General features: G+C 39.6%; 1 protein-coding gene across 1 annotated transcript; it reads left to right on the top strand.

Moving 5' to 3' along the window:
* Positions 1-398: 398 nt before the first annotated feature.
* On the top strand, positions 399-16,610 carry TTPA (alpha tocopherol transfer protein). The gene is made up of 5 exons (XM_065628440.1): positions 399-593; positions 7,912-8,065; positions 9,378-9,571; positions 12,316-12,426; positions 13,804-16,610. The coding sequence occupies exons 1-5, from the start codon at positions 399-401 to the stop codon at positions 13,981-13,983; spliced, it is 834 nt and encodes a 277-aa protein (XP_065484512.1). The 3' UTR covers positions 13,984-16,610.
* The last annotated feature ends 323 nt before the right edge of the window (positions 16,611-16,933 follow it).

Raw genomic sequence — 16,933 nt, 5'->3', positions numbered from 1 at the left:
TCAGCGTCATCGTCTTTTCTCCAGGTAGAGTGGATATATTTCTATTACTGCACACTCATGCTAAGGATTCGGTGCTCCAAGGCAGTTTTCCACCAACACCGACCTCCCCTCTGCACAGCAGTTCCCAGCTGCAATGAAGTTGCAGCTTCTTTGCTATTTAGTTTCTATAGATGGGTTGTTTTCCCCTAAGAGGAAGCCCACCACCCGCAGCGCTTTCCTGCAGCCCGGGACGACCCGCCGCAGCCCCAGACCCCGCCCGGGCACCAGCGCGGCGGGGCCGGGCCCTGGGGTCCCCCCGCGGTGCGGCCGCCCCTCTCCCTCCGGGGCGGAGCAGGGACAGGGAGGCAGCGGGGCCGAGCGGGGCCGTGGCCTCAGAGCCGGCCGGCGGCGGCAGCGGGATGTCGCGGGGCCCGCCGGGCGCGGGGCACCCCAACGACCTGCCCGACCACGCTCCGCGGGTGCGCAGCGCCATCGCCGAGCTGCGGCAGCGGGCGGAGGCAGAGCCCGGGCAGCGCTGGCCGCAGCCCCTCTCCGACTCCTTCCTGGTGAGGTTCCTGCGCGCCCGAGATTTCCACTTGGACCTGGCTTGGAGGGTAAGGAGGGCCGGGGGGGCGCGGAGCTGGGGGGCTCCCGCCCTCCGCTGCGGAGGAGGCGGGGGTGGCCCGTGTGGCTCGGGGCCGTCCCAGCCGCCCGCTAGCGGGCCCACCCGGCCCCGCACCCCGCGGGGGTCTCGGCTCGGGCCCCGGGGATGCCGCGGCACTAGGGCGGCGGGCAGGCCGGGGGACCGGGGAGCTGTCGGGGGGTTATTGCAGGGGGCGGACGGAGCCGGGGGGCGCGGGGGGCTGGTGGGTGAGCCGCGCTGCGCGGGTCGGCCGGGGCCAAGCAGGGAGTGTCGGGGTGTAACTAATTGCTGGTCACGCAGCGCGGTGCCGTATAAACGTGAGGTATCGTGGCTGGCTTTGTGCAGCCTTGATGAGGTAACGTGAGGGTTACAGTAAGTGTGCTACGGTCACGTAACTTAGAGGTTGCGGTAAGTGTGGCACGGTTGCAACTCCGATCAGGAAATGTTATCATTTAAAGGACGTCCTTTTCGGGCTCATGTTACTCGTTACTAGTAATTATACTAGTTTCGCTACAGATTTATAATTACTCTAACATAAAGCTATGAGTAAAAATTTATTTTCTCTTGGATTTTGGTCATTTACAACACTCCTTTCAGTAAGCTTTGGTACTCTCCTGGCTGTTTGTATGGTAATTATCTTTGCCATACAGACAGTGTGTGCATATTTTTAATATCCAAAGGCACAAAGTGTTATTGTTTCTTTTTTTACAGAAAGATTGACAAGTACTAACCATTCTGAACAGAAAGTACTTCCAAATCTCCCCAGGGCAAAAGCATTTATTAACTCGTGCCAACTGGAAGCTGTGTTTCAGTGGAATTTGGTGTTGATGACATCGCATTGCCCAACAGATCTCACATTTTGGTTTTTGAATTCTCTACTGTAGATTTTCCAAGTTTAGTCACCATAAGAGAAGATCGTTTGCATATGGATATATTGCAGGATCAGAGTAGCTAAACAAGCAAGAAATTGAATTAACCCCATAATAATCATTAGCTTTTAAAATATATTTTGTGTTCTTTTCATTTGGGTTGTGAGATTTATACCACAGCTTTAAACCTGTCCTCCTCAGCAGAAGAACTAGTAAGTAGTCAGAATCCTTTGCGATATGGATCTTACTTTTGCTTGAAGTTCATGACATTGTTTATATCAGATGTGCATTAACAATTGTAGGACTGTGCCTGTTTTTCTTTCCTAACAAAAGTCATTTTGTTTTCTTGTATTCCCTGCTTCCAAAAAGTAGGGCTTAATGAAGATAATATGCACTCCTAATATCCACTCCTAATTACATTGCAATTGGTCGTTATTGATAATCCTGTAGACAGGACAGTGGCACTTCAGAATTTGGCCCATACATTTCTCCACTTTCTTGTGATTAATTGTGAGATATGTTGTAGGTAAGAATTATTCTACAAGGAACAAAGGGATATCTCTAGATCAGCTTCCCTTGTCCCAGACATCAAGGATGCAGACAAAGTGAAAACAATACCTTCTTCGCCTCTGCCTTCAACACTGATGACGGGCCCTGGGACCCCCGGAGCCCTGTGGTGGAAGACTGACTGGGGGGATGGGAAACTCCCAGATGACCCTGAACTTGTTCGAGACTTGCTGCTCAAGCTGGATGCACATAAATCTATGGGGCCTGATGGGGTTCATGCCAGGGTACTGCAAGAGCTGGCTGATGTTATTGAGGGACTCTGGAGAGATCCTAGTTGACTGGAAGCTGGCAAATGTCCAATTTTCAAGAAGGGTAAGAAGGAAGTTTCTGTTAATTACAGGCCTGTCAGTCTCACCTCAGTGCCTTGTAAAGTTATGGAGAAGGTTATTCTGGGAGTTACTGAAAAACTCTTGAGAGACAACTCAGTGCTTGGTCATAGCCAGTATGGGTTCACAAGGGGAAAATCCTGATTAACCAACTTAATTTCCTTTTATGACAAAGTCACCCATCTAGTTGACCAAGGGAAGCCAGCAGGTGTGGTAGTTTTGGATTTTACCAAAGCTTTTGATACTGTCTCTCATAGTATCCTTCTGGATAAATTGTCCAGCACCCAGGTAGTCCATAATATGTTGGGTGAGCAATTGGCTGACTAGTTGGGCTCAAAGAGTAAATGAAGTTACATCAGGCTGGTGGCCAGTCACCAGTGGTGTTCCCCAGGGCTTGATTTCAGGGCCAGTGCTCTTTAATGTTGTTATAAATGATCTGGATGCAGGAATCAAATGTACATTAATTAAGTTGTCCGATGCTACTAAACTAGGAGGAGCTGTGGTCTTCCTTGAGGGCAGAGAGGCCTTACAGAGAGATCTGGATAGACAGAGAGTTGGGAAATCACCAACTGTATGAAATTTAGCAAGAGCAGGTGCAGAATTTTCCACCTGGGATGGGATAATCTTGGTCATATGTACAAAGTGGGGGATGAGAGGCCGGAGAGCAGCCTTGTGGAAAGAGATCTGGGGGTTTGGGTTGATGGCAAGTTGGTTATGAGTCAACAGTGTGCCCTGGCAGCCAAAAGGGCCAGCTGTGTCCTGCGGTCCATCAAGCACATCACAGCTAACCAGTCAAGGGAGATGATTGTCCCACCCTATGCTGCACTGGTGCAGCCCCACCTTAAGTACTGTGTGCAGTTTTGGGTGCCTCAAAACAAAAAGGACTTCAGACTATTAGAGTGTATCCAGAGGAGGGTGACCAAGATGGTGAAAGGTCTTGAGAGGCAAGACTTATGAGGAGCAGCTGAGGTCACTTGGTCTGTTCAGCTTGGAGAACAGAAGGCTGAGGGGTGACCTCATTGCAATCTATAGCTTCCTCAAAGGGGGCAGTGGAAGGGGAGGTGCTGATCTCTCTCTGGTGATCAGCTATAGGACACGAGGAAATGGGATGAAGCTGCATCAGAGGAAGTTCAGATTGGGCATTGGGAAAAGGTTCTTCACTGAGAGGGTGGTGGGTCACTGGAACAGGCTCCCCAGGGAAGTGGTCATGGTACCAAGCCTGTCAGAGTTCAAGGAGAATCTGGACAATGCTCTTAGTTGTATGGTGTAGTTTTAGGTTGGATCCTTCTGGGTCCCTTCCAACTTTCAGATATTCCGTGATTCTATGACTAATATTCAGGAGTGTGGAATCTAAGCTAGGTTAAGAGATGGAGTCTAGAAAGTAACACATTTCCTATACTCTGCTTGAGAATCAGCCCTCTAGGGCTGGGGACCTGCTTTAGAAAAATTAAGTCTTTTTAGAATCTCATTAGAATTTCTGGGTCTCCACAGGCTGCTAAGTTTCTAAATTTCTTGTCTGGAACTTCTCTGAACTAAGAGATTCTGCTGTTCAAAATCCATCTGTGTTTAATCTTTCTATCTAGAATTTCAGGTTTCCAAACGCTGTAGCTACTTGTACTTAATCTTCCATATACCAGTTTACACTGACTTGTAGGTTATTTCTCTTACAGCATGGGAAGAAGACAAGAAACATTAAAAAAGGAAAAAGGAATGTGTTTATTTGCAATCAGTATATTAAGGCCCAAGAGAATTATTGTGCAAAAATCTGTGGTGGTCATAAGATGAATATTTATCTAACCCAAGTCTGAACTCATGCAGAGGTTATGTTAGTACTTCATCCTAGACAGAGCCCGCCTGTCATCAGTCTCAATAGTGTCTGCTCCCTCCTGTCCTGGTTAAATGTTACATCTCAGTTTGGAGTCCAGACTGATACAGTACCTTTTTGCCCACTGGGCTTCTGCGTCCTACTGCATAGTACTTGTAGAGCAGCTAAGGGATAATCAAAGGTTGCAGCTCTGTCAATGCTTATAACCAAAGGTCTTCAAGCTCTTGTCAAGCATCTTTCTTAGTATGGGTTTATACTTAGACTTAAATATGGATTAAGAGTCTGGCAGCTGAGCAAACTGTTTATTATACTCTGGGGAAAAGAATGAAAATCTTTACATTCAGTAAAAATGCAACATTGAAACTCTATGCCAAGAGATGTTTTCATAACATACCACTTAGACTTTTGTAAACATTGGTTTTATGGCGCTCAAAACTGTCTAAATATCTGGGATCTTTCTAGGAGTTCTGATAGATACAAAGGTATATAGCCAGACTTTGTGTTTGCTCTGCATTTGACTTATGGAAGAATCAAGACTTCCTAGTGTGTTGCACTGCTCAGAGTAACTGAGGTACAAGAAGGATTGTTTTCCATAGTGTCAAACATACTGCCAAGTCACAGGCTTTATTTCTGGGGATCTTCACATTGTTCAAATATAAATACCAAGTTTAAGTCAATTACTTGGCTGCTTTTCTTCCATTAATACAGAGGGGTTTCCCAAAAAGGATGGAAAAGCCCCTATTAGGCTCTCTGGCTGACTGTTGAGGAAACAAAATCAGTCAGCCATTCTTCCCTTTGTGCTAAGCCCAATCTCTAAACTGACATGGGCCAGTCTTCTTCCAACTGTCAAAGAGATATTGCATGTGGAACTGGGAAAGTTCTATGTCTCTATAAAAATATTTTAAATTCTGTGTCTGTGTATACCATATGTTTAAATTCTTTGTGTAGCGATATACACATAATTTAAAAAAAAAAAAAAGAAGTGCCCAAAGGTGTGTGATTATGTATATACATATCTTTGTATTCTAAAGTCTGAGCTGTTGGTTTCTTCTTCAGAGATGGCCAAAACATTTTTTTCCTAAACATTGTGTGCATTGGTAAAACTGCTGACCCAGAGGCCTAATTCTGTCTAGCATCCTTGTTAATACGAAAAAATAGTTATCAACAACAACAACAACAACAAAAAGTACACATACAAATACATTGGTTTCTGTGACAAGCACGTGGTTTTCTAGTTCTTTTAATTCTAAGTAAAATACTAGATTCACTTTTCTTTGTTTCGTAGCACATGAATTTTGGATTAATCAGTAACTTTATCATCTCCGATGTTCAGAAATCTGGAACTATCCTCAAAAGACCTCAGGAAAAAAACCTCTTAATTAATGTTTAACTCCAGACACCAGAGTTTTTCATCCAGCTTTCCCCATTTACAGAGTTACCTTGCATCTATTTTCAGATGCTGAGCAAATGCTAAGTAGGTTATTCAGTTTGTAAACACAGATAATTATATATTGAGATGCTTTCCTTGTGTTAAAAGTACGAGACATTTTTTATACTAGGTAATGAGTGCGCCTGTTTATCCTGATGTTAGGTTGATTCATCTCCTATATCCAGACTGATTGTTATGTATAATATTTCTGTTTGTGTCTGTGTGTGACCTGAGTATGTCCGGCTGCTAAGAAAGGGATTGTTTACATAAATGAAAACTTACAGAATATGACCCAAAACTAGCTGTAGATGCTGTGGAAGATTATCTGATGCTAACCTTTACTTCAGTGCTAAATCATTTCAGGTAATTAGATTAGGTTTTCAAATTCTGAGATCTCTTTAGCACTTCCTGGCTTTCTGGCCAAGTGAAATATGTTTGGAGCTTAGCCATGTTATATGTCTATGTCAAAAGATGTACCACTCGCCCACGTCACAGAAGGTGTCAGAAGTATTCCAACCACATACTTATTCCTTAATGGACTCACCAGTAGGTAAATTATGTCTTCCGTAAGGATCTTGTGTGTGTCACAACCTGTGAACATCATTCCTTTTCTCCTGAGGTCCAGATTTTAAACATTTGCCTTTTCCAACTTAGAAAATGTAAATGTTCACTAAAATGAGAAACTAACTATACTGACAAGATAGAATTATTTAGAGGATTGAATTAATGTATCATTTTTATTCTCATCTTGTTTTAGCAGGTAGTTCTTGAAAGAGTTGTTTAAAATATTTATGTAATTGTTAACCAGGTTCATTAAGTTGTAGTATAACTGATTTTAGAAGAAAAGTGAGAAGGAGTAAAGATTTGCATAGTTGTTTTGAGCGTGATTTTATGTTTTGCTGCTGTTTAAGGGTCTGTATTTGAAAGATCAAGGAAAAGAACATAATATTTTGACAGTTCTGTCTGGTTGGCACAAAGTGGTTGGGATTGCTCAAACAGTGCCCTTTGCAGAGAGTCATGTACTAACAGAGTGAGATAATCAGAGTACCTAATCAGGCCTGTTTTTGAAATCGTAATGAATTTCTATTCTACAAATTAACTTTTTTTTTCCTACTATGACCTCTCCCCACCCCCTGCCTGCCCTTTTTTATTTGTTTGGTTTTAAGTTGGCCTAGACAAACTGATTTAATGCAGTCAAAAGCCTTCTGGTAAAGTTCTCCTAATGGCTAAATGTTTCTTTCTATGGTGTATGGTTTAGGATGAGGCTTTTATCAACTTTCTGATTGCCAAATCAAATGGGATTCTAGTGTGACAGATGAACTTTTTTGGGTTTGTACCTATAAATACATATTTATAGGTGCTATTTCCATGAAGAATATAGATAATTTCTGAGCAGTATATCTTCTATTTGTAGTAAATTCTTCTGACAAACATTAGTGCCTTATAAATAATTTCCTCATTACAATTTATTTGAGAGACCTTCAAAATATTTCAAGACTTTCATCTGAGCAGAAAAGCCTTAAGCTGAAGAAAAAGTGCATGTTTTATGTAAAACAATACAAGAAACTTGAAAGCGGAGAGAAGGGTAAGAAATAAGACTAATTATCTAACATAAGCATGCTATGAGGTACAGGGTGGTGAGTCTCAGGTCTCCCTCTAAGAGTCTGTAGGTATCAGCATAACCAATGCTGTGACGTTCCAAGGGATTAATTCAGTATCCACTGAGGTTCCTTCTGACTGTTCTTTCTATGAAAATGGTGAAGAAAATGATACTTGCATAGATAAAAGAAATTTCTGATTTATATAAGGTTATGTTTTATTAGTTGGAGCTGACAGTTCTTTTAACTCAAATGCTTCTGTTGTGAAATATGGAGTAATTGAGAAATAAATAAAAATTAATTTCTGTTAATACAAATTAACAGAAATAGAAGACTGCTGGTTGGTGCTTTCATTGTGGTGAACCCATTTAATTTGTGAAACTGTGCTGAGGATCCGGTTGGGTTTTGCTGTTTGATGAAACACAGTAACAATTTGAAAGGCTAGCTTGTGCATGCTACCTTTGAGATTTAAACCTACATTTCAGTTTGTTGAAACGAGTCACTGAAAAATTCTCATTCTCGTAGCTCCTTTGAAGGTCTCAAATTAGAAGTCTAAACTGTAGCTACTTAGGAAATTTTAATCCAAAATCTGTATTACTTGCTGTAGCTATTTTTAACTGTTCTTTTCATGTAAATGCCTGATGACTATCTGTCGTCTACACGTATTTTTTCCAGTTATTGAAGAATTACCAGAAGTGGAGAATAGAATGCCCAGAAATAAGTGGAGATTTAAACCCATCTTCTGTTCTTGGTCTTTTGCAAGCTGGGTATCATGGACTCCTGAGATCAAGGGACCCACATGGAAGCAAAGTTCTAATATACAGAATTGGTAAGTGACAAAATTGCTTGGACTCATTTCACACCTAGCTCTGGAAGTGATGGTTTGGTTTTGTTTTGTCATCGTTTGTTTGTTTGTGGGGTTTTGCCTCTTTTGTTTGTTCGTGGGGTTTTGTCTCTTTTGTTTGTTCGTTCGTGGTTTTGTTGTTAATTATCACAATTTGAGCAGCAAAATAAAAGTATTTTATGGGTAATATCAGAACATCTTAACTAGTAAGGTAACATATTTATGTTTCCTGTTAGAAATACTTTTACATTAATATAAAAGTGAGTTTACTGAGCTGTAACAGTTATATCAGTTGTCTTAAACACTGTTTTGGCTAAACCTGTACAATCCTTTATGAATAATGTATTTTCTTATCGGTAGAGTTCTTGTCTGCATAAAAAAACCTCTTAAGGTTAAAACCCTAAAACTTGCAAGAAATGTGGTTATTTGGGTCTGAATGTCCCAATAATTATTTGTTTCTATGCAAGTTTTCAAAGTCATGTGCTAAGACTCTGGTACTGGTGCACACACAGCACTGGTGGGAGGAGAGAACAGAAAAGAAGGTGTACACCTAGCCACACACCAATGTCCAGTTTAGACATGCATGAAAAGTTCACTGGGTTTTCACTGTTTAGATGTAGCCAAAGAGCCCTGTCTAACAACACTCTGAAGATCCTTTGTTTGTTTCATGCACTCCCAAAAGGCTTTTTGAAAAAGATGTAGTTAAATGGTTATGTGTTACCATATTTCTTTGTGCTTGTTTTGGACAGAGAAATTATTTTTTGCCAGCTTTTAAAGAATTGTTTTAATATCAGCTGGTATAGCAGAAAATAATGTGTCTCTCTGCAAAGCTGTGTTCTCGGAAGCTTTCATCTAGGGTTAAACTCATCCCATGTAATTCTTTGCTCAGGCCTCAGAAAAACAAATGGAATTTGCTGAATCTTGACAGAATTCCTGCACTGGACAAAAAATATACTCATTGGTTGGATTGATGATCTGCAGTTTCTGCTAACATGATTGTTTGAATTAAGCTGTCATATCAAAACCTTGTACTGGAAGCTATGCCCATAGGTGGAACATACTACATTAGGTGGCATCTATTAATACAACTGTCTACCATTAGGTGTTACTGTCTATAAAATAGTTCAAAAGATGAGTGGCAGAGCAGGCACACAAAATAATTTCTGTACTGGCAAATCTGTTTGATATTGCTGGTTACTTGTTGTTCCTGAGAAGCACATTAGAAGCAGTAACAAGGAAATGTACGAGTGTATGTGGTATGCTCATGGTAATGCAGTGCAATCTATTTACTCCTCAGGACAATGGGATCCCAATTTATTTACGGCATACGATGTGTTTCGTGTAAGTCTTATCACATCTGAACTCATTGTAAAGGAGATTGAGACTCAGCGGAATGGAGTCAAGGCTATCTTTGATCTGCAAGGGTGGCGATTTGCTCATGCATTTCAAATCAGCCCAGCAGTGGCCAAGAAAATTGCTGCTGTGCTCACAGTAAGTATGACATACTGCTTTATGCTTCTTCATTGCTATAACTCCCAATTTTTCATCTGTTCTAAGCTATGGTAAATTTTCCTTCCCTAGATCTTCTTAAAATCTGTGCAGCTTGAAAGAACAAAATCTTAAATCCTCTAGAAGTCAGACAGCTCAGGCACAGGTTGTGCTTTATTTGACTTACAGCATGTTCTTGTGTAGCAGTAAATGTCCTTTAACCTCTGATGTTTTGTAAGAACTCCACTGATCTGTTACAACACAAGAATTTCATGAGTGTAAGAGCAGATGAAGCCAAATTTTGTAAGGATCTGCGTTCATTATCCCATTTCATCTCCTCTCTTCCATTCTTTTGTACATTAACTAAACATTCAAAGCTTTTTTTTTGCTTTTTTTTTTTTTCTGAGACTCAGAGAAGGTGAGAAGCAGCATGTGCTAAGAGTAGTTAAGAGCAAAACAGTACTGGCTTGTTACCAATACGGATGATGCTACTTAACCATCCAGCTGCTACCAACAGAATGAATAATGTTTATGTTCTGCTTGGTTTTACCCCCCAATATGAGCATTATTTTGTGCAACTCGCTGCTACTTCACCTCCTATTTTTCACAAAACTTCTAGGGACTTTACTGTCTTTAAGACTTGTTCCTTTCTGTCAAATTCAGTTGAACTTTACCAAGCGATATGAGAGAAAAAAAAAATAAAAGGAACCAAATTAAAAAAGGGGACAGAGAATTGACAGGAAGGCTACAGTGTAGTCCTATAATCCTATTTTCCTTCCGAAGTTATGTTGAAAATCAGTAGTAATAAAACTTTTAGCCTATGATGTGGAAATTAGCCAGGGAGATAATCTCTTGCTCTGGTTTAGTAAGGTTTATATCTGAGGTTCAGTCGAAGCTTAGTCATTGAATGAATATCATCAGAACTTCAGCTGGTCTTCATTTTTGGTATCTACTGTAAAACTTCAGTGAAACCATCAGGTATTCCCAACTTTTCACATCTAGAATGATAACTCTTGATGTTTGCATGATTCTGGGCCATATCTCATCAGAACAGGATGTGCGTGAGTGTTTCAGTTTACTTCTGTGCTAGTAAACAAATTGCTAGTAATTTTTTAACCTTGAAATAGAGCAGAAAGGAAGTAGAACAGGATTCGAAATTAAATCTAATGGTTTCAATCCATTGTCTCAAACCAGGAAGTTATTTGAATGTGATGTTTCCATCTTGATCTATTTCAGATTCGTTGCATGGTTTTCAAGCTTCTAATTTTTTATTATAGCTATTGAAAAAAATGCAGAAAAAAATGTGTTTCCAGTGTTCTTTTCTAAGATGAGAAATAAGTGTAACTATATTTTTTTCATATTCCTTTCGTCATTTTAGCTGAGTTCATATATTTCACCCAGAGATTGTCTTAGTATTGTTCAATATGCTCAGAAGTAAAAATTAAGGAAGCATAGTTTCAACCTTGAGTTTTTCTTAAGAAATGTGTGTTGCAAATTACAATCCTGTATGAAGAAACTTAAGTTAATAGAAAGAAAATATGGACTAAGGAATGGAAACCATAGTAACATTATTAAGTGATATCACCTTGAAAAATCTGTTACCCCATGAAAAAATAAATCGTTTTGTGAAAAACATGATGGTAGACTTCAAATATATGATAACACATAATAACATGCAGTAAACATATAATCCGATAGTTTTAAGGTCTTTATCATACATTAAAATCTAAAAGGAATTGCACTTAAGAAATGTGTAGGGTTTGTGTTTGGCTGTGTTTTTTTTTTGGTTGGTTGTTTTTTTGTTTGGTTGTTTTGGTTTTGGGTTTTGTTTTTGTTTTTTTCATAAAAGGGTGCATGAAATAATGTGAGAAGAGCTACTGTACTAGTGGGGAAAACTGCCTGTGAGAAGTACCATTTTTAGAGGCATAAAACTAGTTGCAGAGGTGGTATTAGCTGGAATATGAATGGAAGCTATACTTTCCTCATGGCATAATGCTGTCTTTGAGCACTGCCATATTTTCTTTAAACTTGAAAAGGTCTGGGACTTCTAAATGAATCATGAATGCAAGTAGAAGTATTTCATGTTATAAAGGCTGTATAACATATATAATTTTTATTTTCATTATGACAGTAATCCTGTTGTAAATCTGAACTTCTGGCTTGGGCAAATTACCAGTAATTTCAAGGCTCTAAACTATATTTATAAGGTCTCTAAATTATATTTATAATTTATTTAACTTAAAGTTAGTAGCCTCAATGGTTTATATTTATATATATTTACATATTATCCTTCAGACTGTGAATTACCAATTAAAGCAAATGGCTGGATAGCTTTTTGGTAAATCAGCAGAAGAATCTTTGCTGTGAAAAGTTGTACCTCTGAGGAAAGGCTGAGCACAAACTTTGTGTACATTATTTATATGTAATTTGGTGAAGGTTTTCGTGTTTGTTTTTTTGTTGGTTTGGGTTTTTTGTTGTTTTTTTTTCAGTAGCCTCTTCTCATACTGTTGTGGGTTTTTGTTTGTTTTGTTGGTAGTTTTTTTCCTTCTAATGGGAGGAACAATGTGATTTTCTAAGCATTTTTGGGGCAGTGTAAACTAAGAACACTCTGAAGTGCAGGTATTAGCAAGTTCAGGAAGAATGCTCTGACCTATGGACTAGATAGTTTTCACATATTTGTCCTTAACAATAGAATATTTTTAATAATGCATTCCTTTTCTTTTGCTGTTTTTCATGTATATTGACAGGATTCCTTTCCACTAAAAGTTCGAGGTATCCACTTCATTAATGAGCCTTTATTCTTCCACCCGGTCTACGCTCTAATTAAGCCTTTTCTCACTGAAAAAATAAAACAACGGGTGAGTGCACACAAGTATTTCTTTCTGACATAAAGTCCCCACATGACAATCTGCAGCACTTCCATTAGAATCTGGTGCTTCTGAGCACTGAAGAGCATAAATCATTTCTGTGTGTTAGTGCCAGTTGGGCTCCGGAAACTAATTGTAAAGCATTCTCAGTTATCAATAATGAGAGAGTCGTAAGTGGTAGCCATTATCACCACTCTAAAGATAAAAACTACGGTGACACAGAGAAGTTAAATGATTTGCTTGAGGTCACATAGCAATTTGTTTGCAGGACTAGGAAGAAATAGATCCTGGATCTCCCAACACTCTGCCTGTAAATGACAGTGAGATATTGTCACTGAACAGTGATGTTATGCTCCAAATTGTGCAGAATGAGTAGAAGACAACTTTTTAGTTCTGAAAGATCTGCAAAGGCATTTACGCACCAAAATAGGTCAGGCTTAAGTTCAAAATTTCTTTACAAATAGCTTCTTAGTTGTTTTAGATTGTTTTGGATTTTTAAATCTTAAAACCCTGTTTGTGTTTGGATGCAAAAGCACGCCAAAATTCTAGAGGAATTCTGGGGTTTGTAGCAGAGGAAGAATATTGGAGGTTTCAGCTGGCAGAAGAAGAAACACTGTGGAGTGTTAACAGCAGGAATAAGGTAAAAAGCAGGCAGCACTGCCTGTCATTATTTCCACTCTGAAGCCTCCTTGTTTCAGCACATGGATCTTGTGCATTCGCAGTATCTACTGCTCTCCAGGACAGTAAATCCAGATTTTTTTGGTCACTGTTATCTGTTATTTGCCAATCCCCTTTTCCTAGCATGTGTGTTTTGTTAGGGAAGAGAGGCAGGATTGTTTCTGCCAGCCTTGCACAGTCAGTCCCTCACTCTGGAAAGATGAAGAAACTCAGTATGTTCCAGCAGCCTGATACTGTGGCCCCTCTTCTTGCACATTAATATGTGTCAAATAAGCCCCTGTCACCTGTCCAGTTCAGAATATCTCAGGCTGGAACTCAAAAAGCAGAAAATAGGGCAGATAGACAGTAAAGGCCTGAAAGAAAACAAATGAGATATCCCACTTCATGGAATGGAGCAGAAGGAGATTAGCTTGTCTCTGGCTTAGGGTTTCAGGTATGATCTGAAAAAAAGCTCTAAGGGTCACTTCCGCATACTTCAATAGGAAGAGTCAGAGTTTGAGCACCCGTGGGAAACACACTCACATGGTGGTACTTTCTTCTTCACTTAAGGAGGTCATTATGAACAAGTACACTTGTTTAGTCCAGCTAAACTGGTGGCTTCGGCTCTTGCACTAAGTTTCTTTGCTGCCTGTTTTCACTCAGTAGTCCAGCATTCATACCCAAGTAAACGCTTTTCATCTCTTGTTTTAGGTGTATATGCATGGAAGTAACTACATGCAGAGTCTGACCGAACACTTCCCAGTCAGCATTCTCCCACAGGAATATGGGGGGGAGGAAGTCGCCATTGAAGAGCTGGCCAAGGAATGGACTGATTTCATAATGGCATCTGCAGATTATTTTCATAGCATTTCTTTGATTGCCAATGAGTAACCTTACTACAGTATTATATCAATTCTTGAACACTGGAAGTGGGAATAAATTTAATATGAAATCTTTCATGTAAACTTGAAATCACTGTAAATGTAATAAGTGCATCTTTGCAGGGTGCTGAGTATTTAATTGACTGCACTTTTATACTGACTGGAGTCTATCAGTATGTACGTCTGAAGAGATTAATGGATTCTGTATGTTTCCCATACTGTTTGTAATTGATTAACTGCTAAAAGCTGAATAGTGCATTGGATATCAGAGACTAATACCGCTTCTGTTAAGTCTTTGGAGACAACCCATGCGTAATAACGCAGTCCAGAACCTTATGCTTAGCTCTTGTATCTTAGGTTGTCATGATGATAGGATACAAAAAAGAACCAAACTTGAACCAGGTAGACTAGTTAGCTGTGGAAATAAGACTACAGGGCTCATTTACAAAGAGTGAAAAGAGGCTGCTTTTTGGACTGATTCTCAGGGAAAATGGATGCTTTGTTAGTTTGCATCAAATTGAAAATTAGTCAGCAACAGTGAAACATTTGTGCTAACCTTTGTGCTGCTTGTGCAATTCCCTTTTTGTGTTAACACAGTAATTACCCAATTTTATAGAGGAAGATAGGGAAAACACACCACCATGTAGCTATTCGTCCAGGGACAGTATGAATCAGGAGGAGGAACTGTTAAGAGAGTCAAAATAACCTTGAAAACACCGGTATCTTTCTTCCGAGACCTGCTGTCTATGGACAAGCTATAAGCAACTCAGATTATGATCACCTTTAATTCCTACTGTAGACCACTACAGAGGTCAAAAGCAATTAGATGTTTGCAGTATCTATTTGTTTTGAAGGGTGAAGTAGATAATCCTTTGTAGGTCTGAACTTCAGAAGTATTTGTTCTGTGGTGTAAGAGTGCTTGTAGGTCACTTTGGACCTCAGTGTACGAGATGCTGGGTATCTTCACTTTATTATCAGAAAAGTAATTGGCAGCTCACCAGTCTATATCTTCTATTGGGCACTGGGAGAAATTATTTTTAATTTCTGTTGAGCCCTCTTCTTTACTTCTGTAGGGGTAATGAAAAAAAAAAAATCTGTCTTATTGAAAACGGATTTTTTTAAGGGACATGATTCAAATGTGAACATTGTATGTGTAAAAGCTATCACGTTATGTAGAAGTATCATGCTGCAATCCCCAGTATTCAATAATCTAAAACATTGTTTTACTTTTAATTCAGGTTTTTGTTAAAAGCTCTGTTAGTACACCAACTGCTAGAGTTTGTTTACCCAATTTTTAACTCTCCTGTAATAACCCAGGGGATCTTTGCATTAGCATTATATATTTAAACATTCCATATGAATTTTCACATAAATGAATCCATAACAATTACCTTGTTTCTCAGGTAGCTAGAAACACTAACTTTAGTTATTGCGGAATCTTTAGGACATTGGGATGTTATAATAATATATGCTTAGGGGAGAGAAATGAGACTATCCTATTAAATCAGAAATGTCTTATTTTAGATTATGATTTATACTGCATTGTTGCAGAAGCCATTGGAAGCTAATAAAGAATGGCAAGAGGAACAACTATGAAAGGCTGATAGATTATTTGCTGGTTGCAGTTTCTTCTGTTGTGGTTAAGGTCAATGCCAGATACAAAATCCTTTCCAAACTCACAAGGACTTTTTAAAGTTGTTGTTGTTGGGTTTTTTTGTTTTGTTTTCCTTTTTTTTTCTTCCAGCTCCTTCATTTCCTCAAGTGCATTTTTCATTCTTTCAGAACATCTTTGATATGGAGCTTAAATTTAAAGAAACATTTTTCAGATAGATTTTCATACATTCATATCTTTCTTATAGCTTTCTTTTTCTCAGGTTGAACTATTTTGTGATATAAAAGCTCCTTAGATAGAGGAGTTCAGTGAAGTGCTAATTCTTCTTTATAAGAAAATAAACTAAGTAGTCAGGCACCTGGCAATTCCTCAAGTGTGTAAATCAAGTTCTAAATCATTTACGAACTGAAGAACTGAAGCTATTGTCTTAATTTTATGCTCCTTTGATTTTAATCCTTGAATGTAAACTACATAAAAGAATGAACTGTGTTTCAGTGAACAGGAAAACTCAAACTTTTCCTATGAAGCCAATCTCTAATCATTGCTGGTTTATGTAGCAGACTTAATTTGATTGTATATGCATATTCACATGGGCTAAATTTACCTGTTTTTTTAACCTTCTTTTGGACTACACCAGCTCTATAAATATAATGTCCTAAATGTCTTCAAAAATATTCTGAATCTATTATTAAATGGTAACCTGATCACATAAGACAACAGGTAGAGCAGAGAGTGCAGTTATTTTGTCGTAGACTTAATTATTTTTTAATCTTTACGTGTTATAAAGAAGGTAGGGACTTTATCTGAGGGACAATTGCAGTTGCTGCTGATAATGAGAGAAGATAATTAGGACATTTTAATAATGAATGGAAGAGGTATTGGCTTTGAGCTGCAGAGTCAACAAAACACAACAGTAAAAATCTCCAAGTGCATTATTCATCTCTAAGAAAATCAGGAGTGCCTCTAAAAAAAGCAAGCTGCTGTTGAATGATGAAAATATAGTTTACTCACTATGCACAGTGCAATGCAGAACGTTTTTAATTTTTTACGTATTAATGTAATTATATTAATAAACCTTTTCTAGTCGAACCAGCCTCGTCTGTCACTTTCTAGTGATCCAAGCGCTACTTTTCCCGAGCAAATGAGACGGGGCCTCAGCAGGGCCGAGACCACCTCCTCCCCGCGGGCACAGGCCGCCGGCGGGGAACCCCGACCCGGAGAACCCCGACCCGGAGAACCCCGACCCGGGGAACCCCGATCCGGGAACCCCGATCCGGGAACCCCGACCCGGGAACCCCGACCCGGGATCCGCGACACGGCGACGGCCCCGAGCGCGGCCCAGCGCCCG

Source organism: Caloenas nicobarica, chromosome 2 (genome assembly GCF_036013445.1).
Source record: "Caloenas nicobarica isolate bCalNic1 chromosome 2, bCalNic1.hap1, whole genome shotgun sequence".
NCBI classification, from domain to species: Eukaryota; Metazoa; Chordata; class Aves; order Columbiformes; family Columbidae; genus Caloenas; species Caloenas nicobarica.
The sequence above is the reverse complement of the archived record's forward strand: the minus strand, read 5'-3'. Positions and strand labels throughout refer to the sequence as shown.

Coding starts and splice junctions, on each gene's coding strand:
- TTPA (XM_065628440.1), top strand. CDS start 399: ATGTCGCGGGGCCCGCCGGGCGCGGGGCACCCCAACGACCTGCCCGAC. Junction 9,572..12,315: donor AAATTGCTGCTGTGCTCACA/GTAAGTATGACA, acceptor GTATATTGACAG/GATTCCTTTCCACTAAAAGT. Junction 12,427..13,803: donor CTGAAAAAATAAAACAACGG/GTGAGTGCACAC, acceptor CTCTTGTTTTAG/GTGTATATGCATGGAAGTAA.